At 32.3% G+C, this 15,454-nt stretch overlaps 1 protein-coding gene across 3 annotated transcripts in view; it reads right to left on the bottom strand.

Annotated features, from left to right (window-relative positions):
- Vps26 (vacuolar protein sorting 26) overlaps positions 1 to 15,454 on the bottom strand; it is a 66,570-nt gene that overhangs the window by 30,296 nt on the left and 20,820 nt on the right. For all 3 annotated transcript variants that reach the window (XM_035358071.2, XM_035358070.2, XM_085808437.1), the window contains exon 3: positions 15,274 to 15,349. In XM_035358071.2, the coding sequence (XP_035213962.1) occupies positions 15,274 to 15,349 (76 nt within the window). The remainder of the gene's footprint in view (positions 1 to 15,273; positions 15,350 to 15,454) is intronic.

Here is a 15,454-nt window from a genome sequence, read left to right on the forward strand (position 1 = left end):
AAAAGTATCGTCTACGTAGCGGAACCATGCTGGGAAGTTTAAAGTTTCAAACAATTTTCATTCATAATAATGCATGTAGATATCAGCCAGGATGGGACTGAGAGGGCTTCCCATGGCTAATCCCACAGTTTGCTTGTAATATTTATTTTGGAAAACAAAATGTGTTTGTTTCAAACAAAGTTGAGTGAGAGAAATTAGTTCATCAATTTCGATGCAAAAGAAATGAAATTCGCGAAGTCTGGTTTCTAGACATCTTAATGCACCCTCCACTGGGACATTTGTGAATAATGATTTTACATCAAAAGAAACCATGAGTAAATTACTAGGAGAAATGTTTTTAACCTTTTTTACAAATTCTATTGAATTTTTTATGGTGTAAATGTTATTGTCTAATAGAGTGGAAAATCTAGAAACCAAATATTTAGCTAATGGATACGAGGCAGTACCTAAATTTGATACAATAGGGTGGAAAGGAATACCACTTTTATGAATTTTGGGAAGAGCATATAATCTGGCACAATTCGCAACAGATGGGATAAGCGAATGTTTTAAGTTGCTTGAAACGATTTGCAAAGATTTGCTCGCAGTTTTTATTTTTGACAAGTCGGAAAATGAAGGATCTTTACGACTTGGATTATATGGTCCTTCGTTTAAGAGTTTAGTGACACCATCGATGTAAGTGTTCTTATCCATGACGACTATTTGGCCACCTTTGTCGGCCTTTGAAATGATAATATACGAGTTAGAATGAATTTCGCGCATTGTAGCTCTTTCTCTCGCAGTTAGATTTGGTTTCAAAGGTTTATTATTGAATTTCACATTATGAGCGATAAGATGCCTAATTATTTCTTTCTGTGAAAACAAAACTTTTTTTTCTATTCATTTCAGAGAGGGATTTTTCTGCTGTTTTGTGTGTGCTTTATTATTGCTTAGTTAATTTAGCTTGATTTTCTGCATGCCCTCATCCGTTAATCGTTTCACTAAATTACGCCTGAAAAGCAAAAATTCCTGAATCATCTTGACTTTTTACTTAAATGTAAATGCAAAAAATTGATCCCCAATTTTATTCAAATCAAATGTAATCAAAAACCTTCGAGTCACGTTTCAAGAATTCTGTTAAATTGCAAGCTTGCCTTACTTCGGTCCGTCATAAAGGGTACACGTCAACAATTGTCCAAAATTGAACATGAACTCTGTAAGCTTCATCTGGAACTCGCTAAATCATATCCAAAATTCACTGCCCTTGAACAAAAGTCTTGGTCTAGAACAGAGAATGCAGTTAACCGTCATAAAAACACCCTTGCAGTTAAATTCGAAAAACTCCTTTTACAGTCTTCCAGTTCAAGTAGTTCAAAAAATCTTCCCATTGTAAACATCAAGCCAATAGTTAATATTTCTAATGTTAGTCTTTCAGAAGAACAAGAGAGAATTCTAAAATATAATTTTAACTTCTCACAAACCTGTAAACCCTCAATTCCAAAGATTTTGGCTCTTATCGAAAAAGCTCTCAAGTTCAGTAAAGTTTCAGATTCACAGACAGAAATGATTAGGCATCTTATCGCTCGATATTCAGGAACATGCACGAACTCAGTTAATAAACAATAATTTAATATGTTCATTATAGTGTAGATTTCTTGTGGCAACAGTGATGTTGTTTACATATTACTTTGAGCGTGATAACGCATGGGATGTTATTCCTTTTGATATGTTTAGAATGCTAAATAAAATAGTTTGTTGTTAATTAAAAAGGTTTTCTCTGCTAAATATATTACCATTCGTCCGAAGTTATTAAATAAGTAAAGAAATTGATCTAATTTCAAACAACTGCCGTCCGGTGACAGGGCGGAATGGCTATTTGAAGAAAACGAAACAACGGTTGAAAACGAAACATCGATTTCGTATTGGAATTTATCAATTTATTTGATTATATCCTTTATTATTTGAATATATTGGACATATATAATTTAAAATCATGGAAATTTTATTAAAAAAGCGTAAGCCACTAAGGCAATCGTTTACGATTACTGCCAATGCTTTAGATGCTGAAATTCTAAAGCCTGACGTGGAAGTTAATCAACTCCAAGTATTGAGCTTACAGTTGGAAGGAAAATTCAACAGATTAGATGAAGTTCAGTCACAAATTTCCGAACTTTTATTGGAAGGTCAAAACGAAAGTGAATATTTAGCTGATTTTGACACGAATGAAACATATCGTAATAAATATATCAGTTTAAAAACAAAGGTAGAAAACAAAATGTTGAATTCCACTCCTGTAATTACACCTGGAATTTTAGAAAATTCCACGAAAAGGAACTTTAAATTACCAAAGTTGGAGGTTCAAAAATTCAATGGGGAGACCCGAAATTGGTTAGGATTTTGGGGACAAATTAAGAAGATCGACAAAGATGTAAATATAGATGACGATGACAAATTTCAATACCTATTGCAGGCAACGGTCGTTGGATCTCCAGCGAGAAAGCTCATAGATAGTTATCCTCCCTCTGGCACGAATTATAAAGAAGCTATCAAGCAGCTAAAATCTCGATTTGCACGAGACGAATTACTGGTAGAAATCTATGTTCGCGAATTATTAAAGTTGGTTTTGGCTCAAGCCAGCAAAAAAGGAAATATGACTCTATCCAACTTATATGATAAGTTAGAGATGCAACTCAGAGCTTTGGAGATGTTGGGGGTAAAAAGCGAGATTTATGCAGCTATGCTGTATCCCCTTGTAGAGTCTTCACTACCTGAAGAAATTCTGAGGGCATGGGAGCGATCTCGCCAGCGTAGGGAAAGTGTGGCACACACTGAAAATTTGGGAAATTTATTGCATTTTCTCCGAATTGAAGTTGAAAGTGAAGAGCGTCTTCAGTTGGCCCGTACAAGTTTTTCTGCTCCAGACAAATTGGACTCGGTTCCAGCCACAGCAGCTTGTATTTATGCAGGAGATTCAAAGAAAAAACAGCTTAATTTTTGTGTTTGGTGTGACAAGGAAACACATAATTCTTATGAGTGCTTTAAGCTGCACAGCCTTTCATTGGAAGATAAGAAAAATTTACTAAGAAAGAAAAAAGCTTGTTTTAACTGCCTAAAAATTGGGCATGCTGCCGAAAAGTGTAAAAGTTCTGTGAAATGCCTAGTTTGCAACAAACGTCATGTAACTGTGATGTGCAGAGAACTAAAAAGTTCTAGAAGTTCAAAAAAGGAAGCACCTAAAGCAGCTAACGAAACAAGTGAGACTTTATTATCTAACCAAAAACTGCAAACAACTCTTCTCCAAGCTATTATGGTGAAGATTGTCCATAATGGGAAAAAAGGAGCTTGTGAGAACTCTTTTTGACAGTGGGTCACAAAGATCTTACTTACGGAAAAACATGATAAAGAGACTAGATTTAGTCCCATTAGATCAAGAGACTTTGAGCCACAATTTGTTTGGTGGAGTTGAAACTGAACCTCAGGATCATGGTATTTTTGATATCGAAATACAAGAAACGAAAAATAAATTCAAATACGAATTATCGGTTTTAGATAAAGACAAAATTTGTGGATACATTCCTAGAGTGAAACTCAAACATATATGTTCCTCACTTCGAGAACATAAAATCAAAATCAGTGATTCTGGAAGAGATATACCAGATATCAGATTGTTAATAGGAGCTAACTATTCCGGACAGTTGATGACGAATAATATCATTTCAATTGACAAAAACCTTTTAGACAATGAAATGATCAAATTTTTCCTTGAGAACATTAAAGTAATCAAGGGCAATAGGTATGAAGTCTGTTTGCCTTGGAAGGATAGTCATCGGATTCTTGAAGATAATAAAGATAAAGCAGAAAAAAAGACTTTTTGCCAATACACGAAGACTGCAGATGGGATTTTTCGAAGAATATGATGGTATTATTAAAGGCTGGCACGAGGAAGGTGTAATTGAAATAGCTCCGAATAATAGTGATACTGGTCACTATTTATCTCATCAAGCAGTAATCAAGGATTCCAGTCTGACTACGAAAGTGCGACCTGCATTCGATGCATCATTGAAGGATGAAAATGGGAATTCCTTGAATGCTTGCCTCGCAAAGGGGCCGAATTTAAGAAAAATTTTTCCAAAACTTTTGATACAATTGGTATTATGTAAATCAAGAGTAATGCCTGCCAAAGAAGTAACTATTCCTAGATTAGAGTTGCTTGGAGCACTTATAACTACTCGGCTGTATCGTCAAGTCACTGACGTTCTTAAATTGGCAAAGTGCCAAGTGTGCCTTTGGAGTGACTAGTCTGAAGTTCTGACATGGATCAAAAAAAGACTCCCACTGGAGTGTTTTGGTGATAAATCATGTAGCTGAAATAAGGAGATGCACAAATCCGGACGACTGGCATTATGTACCAAACTCAAGCAATCCAGCTGATCTTCCCTCTAGAGGGTGCGATGCCAAAATGTTGCTACAGAGCAGATTGTGGAAGTGGCCGGATTGGCTTAAAAAAGAGCCGGATAAATGGCCTCTCTCTGAAGAGTCAGAACTAGAAACTGATGAAAGTACAGTTAATTCAGAAAAAAGGAAAAATTTGGTTTCTAGCGTTTCCTGTAGAACCCCAAACTTCACAGAAACATTCACTCGATTTTCTGGATATTATAAAAATGTGAGAGTATTAGCTTGGATCTTTAGATTTCGTAACAACAGTCGTCATAGAAAAAACGAAAAATTTAATAAGGAATTAACCTCAGAAGAAGTGAGTTTTGCAGAGAAAAGGTTGTTATATTTAATCCAAGCCGAAAACTTTCGGAATACTGATGGAAAGAATTTGAAAGGGATGATTACATTTAAGGATGACTTTGGACTTCTTCGAGTAAGAACCAAACTAATTTTAAGTGACGAAGACGAAAACTTTAAGTGTTCTATTCTATTGCCAGGGAACCATGCACTAGTTCATCGCCTAATAGAACAGAAACATCGGGGACTGCAACATGCAGGTACAGGGACCTTGATCTGCAACTTGCGAGAAGATTATTGGATTGTCGGTGTGAGACGTCTTGTGAAGAGAATTTGTTCAAAGTGTGTTATTTGTAAAAGATTCAAAGGCAAATCAGTTCAACCACCAGTTGCACTCTTACCAAAGGACCGCATTAAATATGCTGGAGCTTTTGAGGTCACTGGCATCGATTTGGCTGGCCCATTGTATGTATTGTCTGGCGAAAAAGCATGGATTGTGATTTTTACTTGTGCGATCTATCATGCTGTGCACTTTGAATTGACGAAATCTTTATCAGCAGATTCATTTATAATGGCACTCCGAAGATTCATTGCAAGAAGGGGTAGAATAAGCATCTTATATACTGACAATGGTACCAACTTTATAGGAACGAATAATGCACTAAACGAACTTGACTGGGAAAAAATAATGGAGTTCTCAACAATTATGGAAGATTAAATGGAAGTTTAATCCTCCAACCGCTGACCGGTGGGGAGGATTTTGGGAGAGGTTGGTACGGATGGTAAAAGATCTTTTAAGACGAGTTTTGGGCTCTAAAATGGTCAGTTACATTGAGCTGGAAACTATACTATGTGACTGTGAAGCAACAATGAATTCACGACCCTTAACTTACTTAGAAGACAGGACTGTGGAGACTGCAGGACTTCATAAGCCATTGACACCTGCATATTTTATATAAGGAATCCCTCACCATGATATAAAGAATCTGGATACTATAGATAGCAAAAGTTTAAATCATCGCTTGCGGTATTTACAAAATCTTCGGATTGATTTATGCTCGAGATTCAGAAATGAGTACCTAGCCATGCTAGTCCATAGAAGAGAATGAAAAGGAGACACTTTAAGAGGTCGGTGATGTGGTGCTGATTGGAACTCCGGAAAAGCACATCAACTGGCCACTGGGACTTGTTGTCCAAGTATTTCCAGGTGCAGATGGTCATGTAAGAGTGGCAAAAGTAAAAACGGCTGACAGAGAAAAAATAAGACCCGTCCAAAACCTGTATCTTTTAGAAGTGACTCGTCCCTCAGAGCTACCTCAGCCTCAAGTCTCATTAAATCCAGATCAAGATGTGGATCGTAGAAGTTCCTCCCAACTACCAACAGCCCTGGATGGTCAAATTGATACCTCAAGGATAGTTGAGCCTCGAGTCCCCTACAATAGGCAGACCCATAACCACTAGGGTCGGAAGACAAGTAAAAGTTCCTCATCGACTGAATCTCTGAACTGAGTAGGGAATATGTTGCAATTTCCTAAAATTGCAAGGTGGGAGGATGTTCAGGAATGTGCACGAACTCAGTTAATAAACAATAATTTAATATGTTCATTATAGTGCAGATTTCTTGTGGCAACAGTGATGTTGTTTACATATTACTTTGAGCGTGATAACGCATGGGATGTTATTCCTTTTGATATGTTTAGAATGCTAAATAAAATAGTTCGTTGTTAATTAAAAAGGTTTTCTCTGCTAAATATATTACCATTCGTACAAAGTTATTAAATAAGTAAAGAAATTGATTTAATTTCAAACACTCATAATGCATACCTGCCAACCTCTAAAGATAAAAATTCAGAAGATTTCTCCAAAATTCAGAAGAACACGAAGAATTAATATCATGCTTTGATATTAAAAAAATAACAATTTATACAAATAGAAAAAAGAAAATTGTACTTACTTTAGTAAATCTCAATTAAGTAGTAACTAAAAAATTTATTAGGAAACATAAAACAAGAACTTAATGTTACACAAAAAAATTATTGCAATGAATTTAGAGTGCATTTTTTGGCTTTAGCCAAAAATTCTTTGGAAAATTTCCTGTCATAACAATTAGTATTCTCATAACATTTAGCAATTAAAATGTTTTCTACAGCTTTTGGTGAAATTGAAGAACGAAACATAGTTTTGTTTTTCTTCACAACACTGAAGACTCTCTCGCACTCAGCATTACTGTGTGGAATTACGAGAATAAATTAGGAACCCATTCCGGATATGAATTCCTGGGGTATTTCTAGGATTCCTTGCCAGTATGGTTTAATTTACATTGGCCAAACTAAGAGAACCTTAAAATTTCACGTCAAGGAACATGAGGCATATGTTAGAAAAAAGGAAACACAGAAGTCTTCTGTTGCACAATATTGTTGGTCCAAAAATCACACTTTCAATTTTTCTGCTGCCAAAATTATTCAAAAAACATCTTCCATTGGAGAACTGGATTTTCTAGAGGCATTTCACATTCATAAAAATCTTTCTGTTTTAGTTAACGATCCTAATTCCAATCCAAATTTGCCTTCAGCCCTTAAAGAAATTATGTTTTAGTTCTGGTTTCACCAACAGAGGTGCCACTTGCTTATTCTTGTCCAGGCTTTCTTATCTAATCATTTTTTCCTATCTTGTTCATTTGCGGTTTTGCAGCTGAGAATGGTGGTTCGGTAAAACCATCGAAACTAGTCCTGTGAAAATTTTGTAAATATAACGCTAATTTTTGTTGTTTGACTTCTGAAACATTAACTTGTTGGTCAGTTTACATTTCCTGTCATCATTTTGTACTCAGAATAAATAACACGTGATAACCATACATAAAAGTGCTGAAGCATTATGCAATAAGGGGGGAATTATATTCTATTAATTTTTCTTCCATTCAAGGCAAATAAATTATATTCTATTAATTTTTTTCCCACTAAAAGTACAATTCTGTTCATTTATGATAAATAAATTTTAAAATAAACTCTAAAGTTCTATCCTAACTTTCTAAAATTCTATCCCAAGTTTGTGATGGCTCAAAGATTAATCCTCATACATGAAAATTAGGAACTACTCTGATATACGTCCTCAAGTCGCCAAAACATTTCTCGCCAAAAATTCCATGCTGCCATATTACTGTCTAATTTTTTTGTCTACGTTTTGTACTTTAAGCCTAAAATGTCTCCAAAAACGCAGTTTTCGCAAGAAACTTTACGTTTTCGCTATCTAAATTTTTTGTTTTTGTTTCCGATTTTTAGCTTACATTGTGTGTTTAAAACGTGGTTTTTGCACCAAAAACGTAAAGTTTCTAACCAAAAATATTTGACAAAAATCCATGTACACAGTGATATGTTTTAAATTAAAAAAACATCTACGCATGGCACAATCTAGGCAATGAACGAATCTACGAACACCTCGCTTTAATAAATTAACATAATAACAATAAATTTCAAAGAATACCATGTACACAGCATCCTGTTTAAACTTTAAAAAAATATATGAATTTCACAATTTAAGCAACGAATGAATCTACGAACTATGCACACCTCGCTTTAATAAATTAACATAAGAACAATAAATTTCAAAGAATACCATGTACACAGCATTCTGTTTTAACTTTAAAAAACATCTACGAATTGCACAATCTAGACACTATGCACTAATGAACAAAATAAACTAAAATAAATTTCAAGCAATTCAAAAAAACAACAATAACGACAGAAACTCATACTAAAAAAAACAATGAACATAACATTCTACAAAATAAGAATAAAATAAAATGCACTTATCATGAATTAATGCTTTTTCGAACAGCAGAAATACCAATTGCATACCGCCTTTAACATGCCGCCACGTAATCACTATTGTATTTATATGACAGCCAGACACACTATCCAGAAAATTCATACTATGGTTCACAAATAAATAAAATCACAAATCCCTACTTCTATCATGCACAGCCACTAAAAATAATCTCCCAGACTCTCTTTCCACACCTCCAAATACCCACTGCCCCTCAAACAGGATGGCCACGATGATATTTCCTTTTGCCGAACTTCAATTCAACAACTTCCACCATTTTACCTTCCCCCATTTTCACAGACACGAACCAACTTCATTCAACTATTCATAACGCGAACCGAGCTCCAGCAAAAGATTTTTCAACATCAACAGGGTTGCCATACAACACGCAATCGCACCAAAAACCAGCATAGAACACATATCGCCCCATTTGGTGAAATTAGGGCATATATCAGAGTTATACCGAAAACTATTCTACAGCATATGCAACATTAGTTCCTTCAATAAACAGTGCTAGTCAAAACATCAAAAATGGTTTAAAGGCAAAAAGAAATGTTCAAATTATTTTTTAACTTAATTGCTCAGAAACATTTGCAAGTGTTTTTCACTCATGACCTTTCCAGATCAAAAGAAATGTTAAAGGCATTATTTTATTTTATTTTTTTTTAATTAGAGAGCATTCTTGAAATATGAACATTATATAAACAGCATAAGAAATGCATAGATATACACTACATTTGCTCCATTATTCATTAAAAAACTTTCATAAAGATTTTGTAGCTTTTAAAAAGATTTAAAAAACCTCTAGCTTACAGCACTGTTAACAAAACCAGTAAAGAAGCTTGAAGAATAATTACTCAGATTACTGAGATATTAATTAAATTTCAATTGAGAAAAGTTTAAACTGAAAACAACAACACAACCAACTGAACAACTAACAACTGTAACAAACTGCATAAAGACTAAACTTACTAAGACAGGAAATCTCAGTTATTTAGCATGAGCAAACAAACATTTTTCAGCTTTTGAATTAAAAGAAATAAATGTTTGCAGGTCAGTTCCAGACATTTCACATTCCTTTTTTTATATATACTTCAATTCTGCCTCTTTTCTGATTATATTTTTCCTGGTTTTACTTACCTGATGTTCCCTCAGGGGAAGTTATTGGCTATATTTAGTGCTCGATTGTGGAAAAAGTATTGAAAAAAGTTTTATATTTGTGAAAAAGTTATTTTAGAAAGCCAATAAGAAAACTTCCCAGGAGTTTGGTACCTTGTCGTGGTCTGAGGGCTCCTCCTCCTAAGGGAGGAGGTCGAAATCCAAACTCCAAAGATATTTAATTGGGGAAACCCCAGGGTCCCAATTAATAGACTAAAAATGGATAAATTTGTACAGACAGTGACTGTTCCCCAAAGTGAACTTATAGAAGAAGCAAGATCACTGATTAGTGATATTGAAACTAGTATGGAAGAGGCAACTCGTGTTACAGTTCCTCTAAGGAAAAAAGTTTTTAAAGCGCAAGAAGCGTTATTTAATTTTATTGTTTTGCAAGCATTGGAGATTGAAAATTTAAAAGGGAGACTGGAAGTAGTTCAGAAACCAATAGAGAAGTCATTTGCAGACATAATAAAGGAACAGAAGATAGAGAAAAAAGTTGTTTCTAAGAAAGACAAAACTAAAAGAAAAGAAGAACATGTGGCTCTCATTTATCCGAAGGTAAAAGGAGTTTCTTCAGAAGAAGTGAAGATGAAAGTAGTAGAGGCTATTGATCCCGTAAAATTAAAAATAAGGATCAGAAATGTTAGGAAAATAAATAATGGAGGAATAGTTATTGAGTGCCTAAATAATGAAGAAATTGATAAATTAGAAGAAGAAATTAAAATAAATGAATTGTTAAAGGAGGATGTCGAAGTTAGAGCTCCTATCAAGAAAAATCTGAAAATCATATTATACAATATCGATATGGAAGTTGGAAAAGAATTACAGGAAGCTGTGACTAAGCAAAATCCTGTATTTGAAGATGGTGGTTTTATTCCACTATTTAGAATAAAAGGAAAGAACAATAAGGTACATTGGGTGGCAGAAACCCAACCTAATAAATTCAAAAATGTTCTTAATCAAGGAAAAATTAATTTTAATTGGTACTGTATAAATGTAAAAGAATATTTAAACGTAGTGAGATGTTACAAATGTCAAGAATTTGGTCACTTTCATAAAAGATGTAATAAAGAATTAATATGTGCTAATTGTGCACAAAAAGGACACAATCATTGGGATTGCAAAAATAGTTCAATATGTATAAATTGTACCAATGCAAATAATAAGTATAAAATGGGGTTAGACGTGCGGCATTCGAGCTTGGATAAAAATTGTTCATGTTTGAAAAGGCAATATGATCTATTAATCAGAAGGACAAATTATGGTTAATAGTTCTTCTTTGAAATTTAGAGGAGTTCAAATTAATCTTCACCATGCTCGTGCCGCTGTGTCTCAACTCCAACAAAGAACTCTTGAACAAAATTATTCATTTGCTATTGTACAAGAGCCTTATCATATTAATAATAAGGTTAAAGGCTTTTCATCTCAATATAGACAATATTTTGCAGATAATGATATTCCACTAGCAGGAATAGTTATATTTGATAAAACAGTTTCGGTGATTGAGATTTTGATTTCCAATGTTTTGGTTGTTTTGAAAATTAATTTTGGAAATCAAGATTTGTTGTTGATTTCAGCTTATTGTTCTCCTAAAGCGGATTTGACTCTTTGTTTGTATGAAATTTCAAGAATTTTGAATAAAGATCTATGTAACGAATTTGTTATTGGTGAAGATTTTAATGCTAAGAGTGATGTCTGGGGAGATCAAGAGGAAGATATTAGAGGAAAACAAGTATTGGAATTTATAAATGCATATGGAATTTGTATTTTAAATAATCCTGATTCTTCTCCTACTTTTGAAGGAGCAAGAGGTTCCTCTTGGATTGATCTTACTCTTGCGAATTCTTCCTTAAATATCGATTGGAAAGTCATTACAGATATTTCTTGTAGTGATCATAATTATATAGAAATTGACTTCGGTGATCAGGATTTTTCTCCTTTGATGAGAAAGAGATTTTCATTAGAAAATTTGAATTGGATTGATTTTAAAAGAGACGTTTTTACTCTTTTATCGCATTATAATAAAATGAAAATTGATGAAAATAATTTGGAAATAATTGTTGAAAGGTTTACTGATGAAGTCGTAAATATTTGTGAAAAGAATAGAATAAAAAAGAAATTTAAAACAAAAGGATCTTCTGTTTGGTGGAATAAAAAATTGGATATTTTGAGGTCTAAAGTTAGAATTGCAAGAAGAAAATTTCTTAATGCTTTTAATTTGGAAGATAAAAGATTTTTAGAGGATAATTATAAAAAAGTAAGAGGAATTTATAAGAAAGAAATTAATATTGCTAAGAATCAATCGTCGGATGAACTATGTAAGAAAACTAATTTAGATCAACCTTATGGTATCCTTTATAAAATTACTATGGGAAAGTGTAAATCTGCACTTACTTTGAGCCGATTAAAAAAGGATGTTGGTTCGGAAACAAATTCAATAAAAGATACATTGGATTATATGGTTAAGTTCCATTTTCCAGACGATATGACTGAAGATGATTTAGAATGGCATAAAGAAATAAGGCAGAATATTCAAAATTATGAAAATGAATTTAATGACTTAAAATTTACAGAAGAAGAAATTATGAATGTAGTAAGGTCTATGAATAAAGGAAAAGCTCCAGGTTATGATGGTCTATGTTTGGATATTATTGAAGAAATTATAAATACTGATTCTTGTTTTATTTGTAAAATTTATAATAATTGTTTGAAATTTGGTATATTTCCTAGGATTTGGAAAAATGCTTCTTTGGTTTTATTTAATAAAGAGGGAAAAGAAAAAATGGATCCCTCTTCATATAGACCTATATGCTTATTACCAGTATTTGGAAAAATTTTAGATAAATTAATGACGAATAGACTTTACTTTTACTTGAATAAAAATAAACTACTGAATCAATCTCAATATGGATTTGTAGCAGGTAAAAGTACTACCTTGGCTATTTGTGATTTATTGGATAAAATAAAAGAAAATAAAAGATTGAAACTACATACTGCACTTGTTACATTAGATGTTAAGAGTGCTTTTAATAGTGTTTGGTGGCCTTTTATTTTGTTCCAATTAAAGAAGTTTAAATGTCCTTATAATTTATTTAAGTTATTTGAAAATTATCTTTGTGATCGTTTTGTTTCTTTTCAAGATGGTATTATATGTTCTAAGAGAAATTATGGTAGAGGTTGTCCTCAAGGTTCTAATTCTGGTCCACTTTTGTGGAACATAGCATGTGATTCAATGCTTGTTTTACCTTTCAAGGAAAATGTGAAAGTGCAAGCTTATGCGGACGATATAATTATTATTGTTTCTGCGAGTGGAAGGCACACTATTGATGCTGATATTGATCAAACATTGGATCTGATTAGTAATTGGTCAAAACAAGTTAAATTAAAATTTGATTATAAAAAATGTGCTATTATGGGAATAACTAAATGAGGAAGAATGACTACTCTCCCGAGAGGACATATTGATGGTTTTTCTTTAAAGAGCGTTAGAGAATTAAAATATCTTGGTATTATAATTGATGATCAACTTACATTTATTCCTCATTTGAAAAAGATTAAGTTACAGTGTTCTATAATTTTAAATAAATTATATGCAATAAAAGGTCTTAATAGTAACATAAAGAAAATCTATTATAAGAGAGGAATTGAAAGAAAAATTTTATATTCATGCACTGCATGGTATAGAAATAATACTAGAATTAACAATATGTTAATTCAAATTCAAAGACTTGCCATGCTAAGTATCACTAAGTCTTTTAGGACAGTTTCCAATGCTAGTTTATTTATTTTAAGTGGATGTGAGCCAATCTTTTTGATTGCTCAAAGAGACAGTATTTTATTTCATTTAAAACATGGCAGAAGTCATGGTCAAAATTTTGATTTACAAGCAGATGCTTCTTATATTGAGATTGGTGGATTAATTAATGATGTTCATCCTGCCTTGTTAACTGATTATTTTTGGGACAAGAAGATACCGACTCGTGAAGGTCACGAGATTTTTACAGATGGTTCAAAGATTGGTGGCAAAGTTGGTTGTTCTTTTGTTGCGTATTCAAATGGAGAGATTGGATGTATAAAAAAGTTTAGATTGAGCGATAATTCTACTGTTTTTCAGGCAGAAGTTTTTGCCATTTTCAAATCCTTGGAGTGGATATTATATAAAGATATTAAAAATGATGTTAATATATATTCGGATAGCCAAAGTGCTTTATTGGCCATAGTTTCTGGTAAATCTGTTACCAAATTGGTGTATGATACCCATTTTCTTTTGATAGAAAATTTAAAGGAAAGAAAAATTAATCTTCATTGGCTTAAAGGACATATAAGGCATGAAGGAAATGAATTTACTGACATTTGTGCTAAAAAAGCTACATTAAAGAATACAATTGATATATCTTTACCTTCTTCAATAGATATTTTTAAAAATGTTTTAGAGACGAATATAATTAATTTATGGCAAGACTTTTGGAATAGAGATTCAAAGGGTAGATATACTTATAAATTTTTTAAGAAAGTCAATAAAAAGAGGTGCATTGGTAATGGGTTTATGGCCCAATTTCTAACTAACCATGCACATGTTCCGAAATATTACAGTAGATTTCATATTAAGTTTATGAAATGTATATGTGGAGAATATGAAGCTGATGTAGAACATGTTATTTTATGTGAATTATTAAGAAATAGATGGCTTAAGTTTTTACCATGTTTAAAAGATGAAAAAGATATTGTAAAAATTTTTCATATAGAAAAATTTAAAAAGGGAATTATAGAAATAATGAAATTTATAACAGAATTTGAAAATGTAATTTTTGAACAAGTACTGTAATTTATAATTTATAATTGTTAAACATAATCAAAATATGAGCAAATAATCATTTGTAAATTATTTTAAAATTCAAGATGAATTGTTGTTTGTAATTGCTTTATATTTGTTTGAACATGTTTGAAAATGTAATTTTTGAACAATCACTGTAATTTATAAACTATAATTGTTAAATATAATCAAAAAAAATGATCAAATAATCTTTTGTAAATTATCTTATTGTAAATATCTTATTTTATCAAATTCAAGATGAATTGTTGTTTGTAATTGTTTTATATTTGTTTAAACATGTAAGCAAACGATTGTAAAAGATTTGATTTTTTGTTTTGTATATGTTTTATTTAAATAAAGGTATTTGCTGGCGAGGTCGGCAAATCTTCCAACAGAGTTCGAGTACGGTAGGGTTGTTTTATAAAGTTGAAAGGTTCCAATAAGCCTTGCTTTTGCCGTAAGGTAGCAGGTTTAATTATTGGTCTTACCTGATGTTTTTATTTCCTTTTCCCATTAGTTCTGTATATTAGTCCGATTTTTTTCAGGGTTCCAAATTTACAAAAAATAAATAAATCTTGCACATTTTGTTGTGTTTAACATAAAAGGATAGAAATTACAATATACATTTTTTATACACAAAAATTAAATAAATCTTACACATTTTACTATTTGTTACATGGAAATTACGGTACACAGTTTCACATTTCATTAGAACAGAACACTGTCAATGGCCTACACAAATTATACAAAACATTATAAAAACTTACCAATTTGGCCAAGGAATTCCACTTTTATACCTTGGTGCTCTAATTTAGTTCCTGGTTTCTTTAATGTTATATTGATCTAAAAGACAATATTTACACTTTTTAAGACCTAACACTAGCAGAGTTCTTTAAATACATGAAATTTAAAATGGCTTATGAATAAGTTACACAGCACTTCATCTAT

The sequence above is a fragment of the Stegodyphus dumicola genome, chromosome X1, assembly GCF_044657685.1.
Source record: "Stegodyphus dumicola isolate Sdum_Otavi_A_Nest chromosome X1, ASM4465768v1".
Lineage (NCBI taxonomy): Eukaryota > Metazoa > Arthropoda > Arachnida > Araneae > Eresidae > Stegodyphus > Stegodyphus dumicola.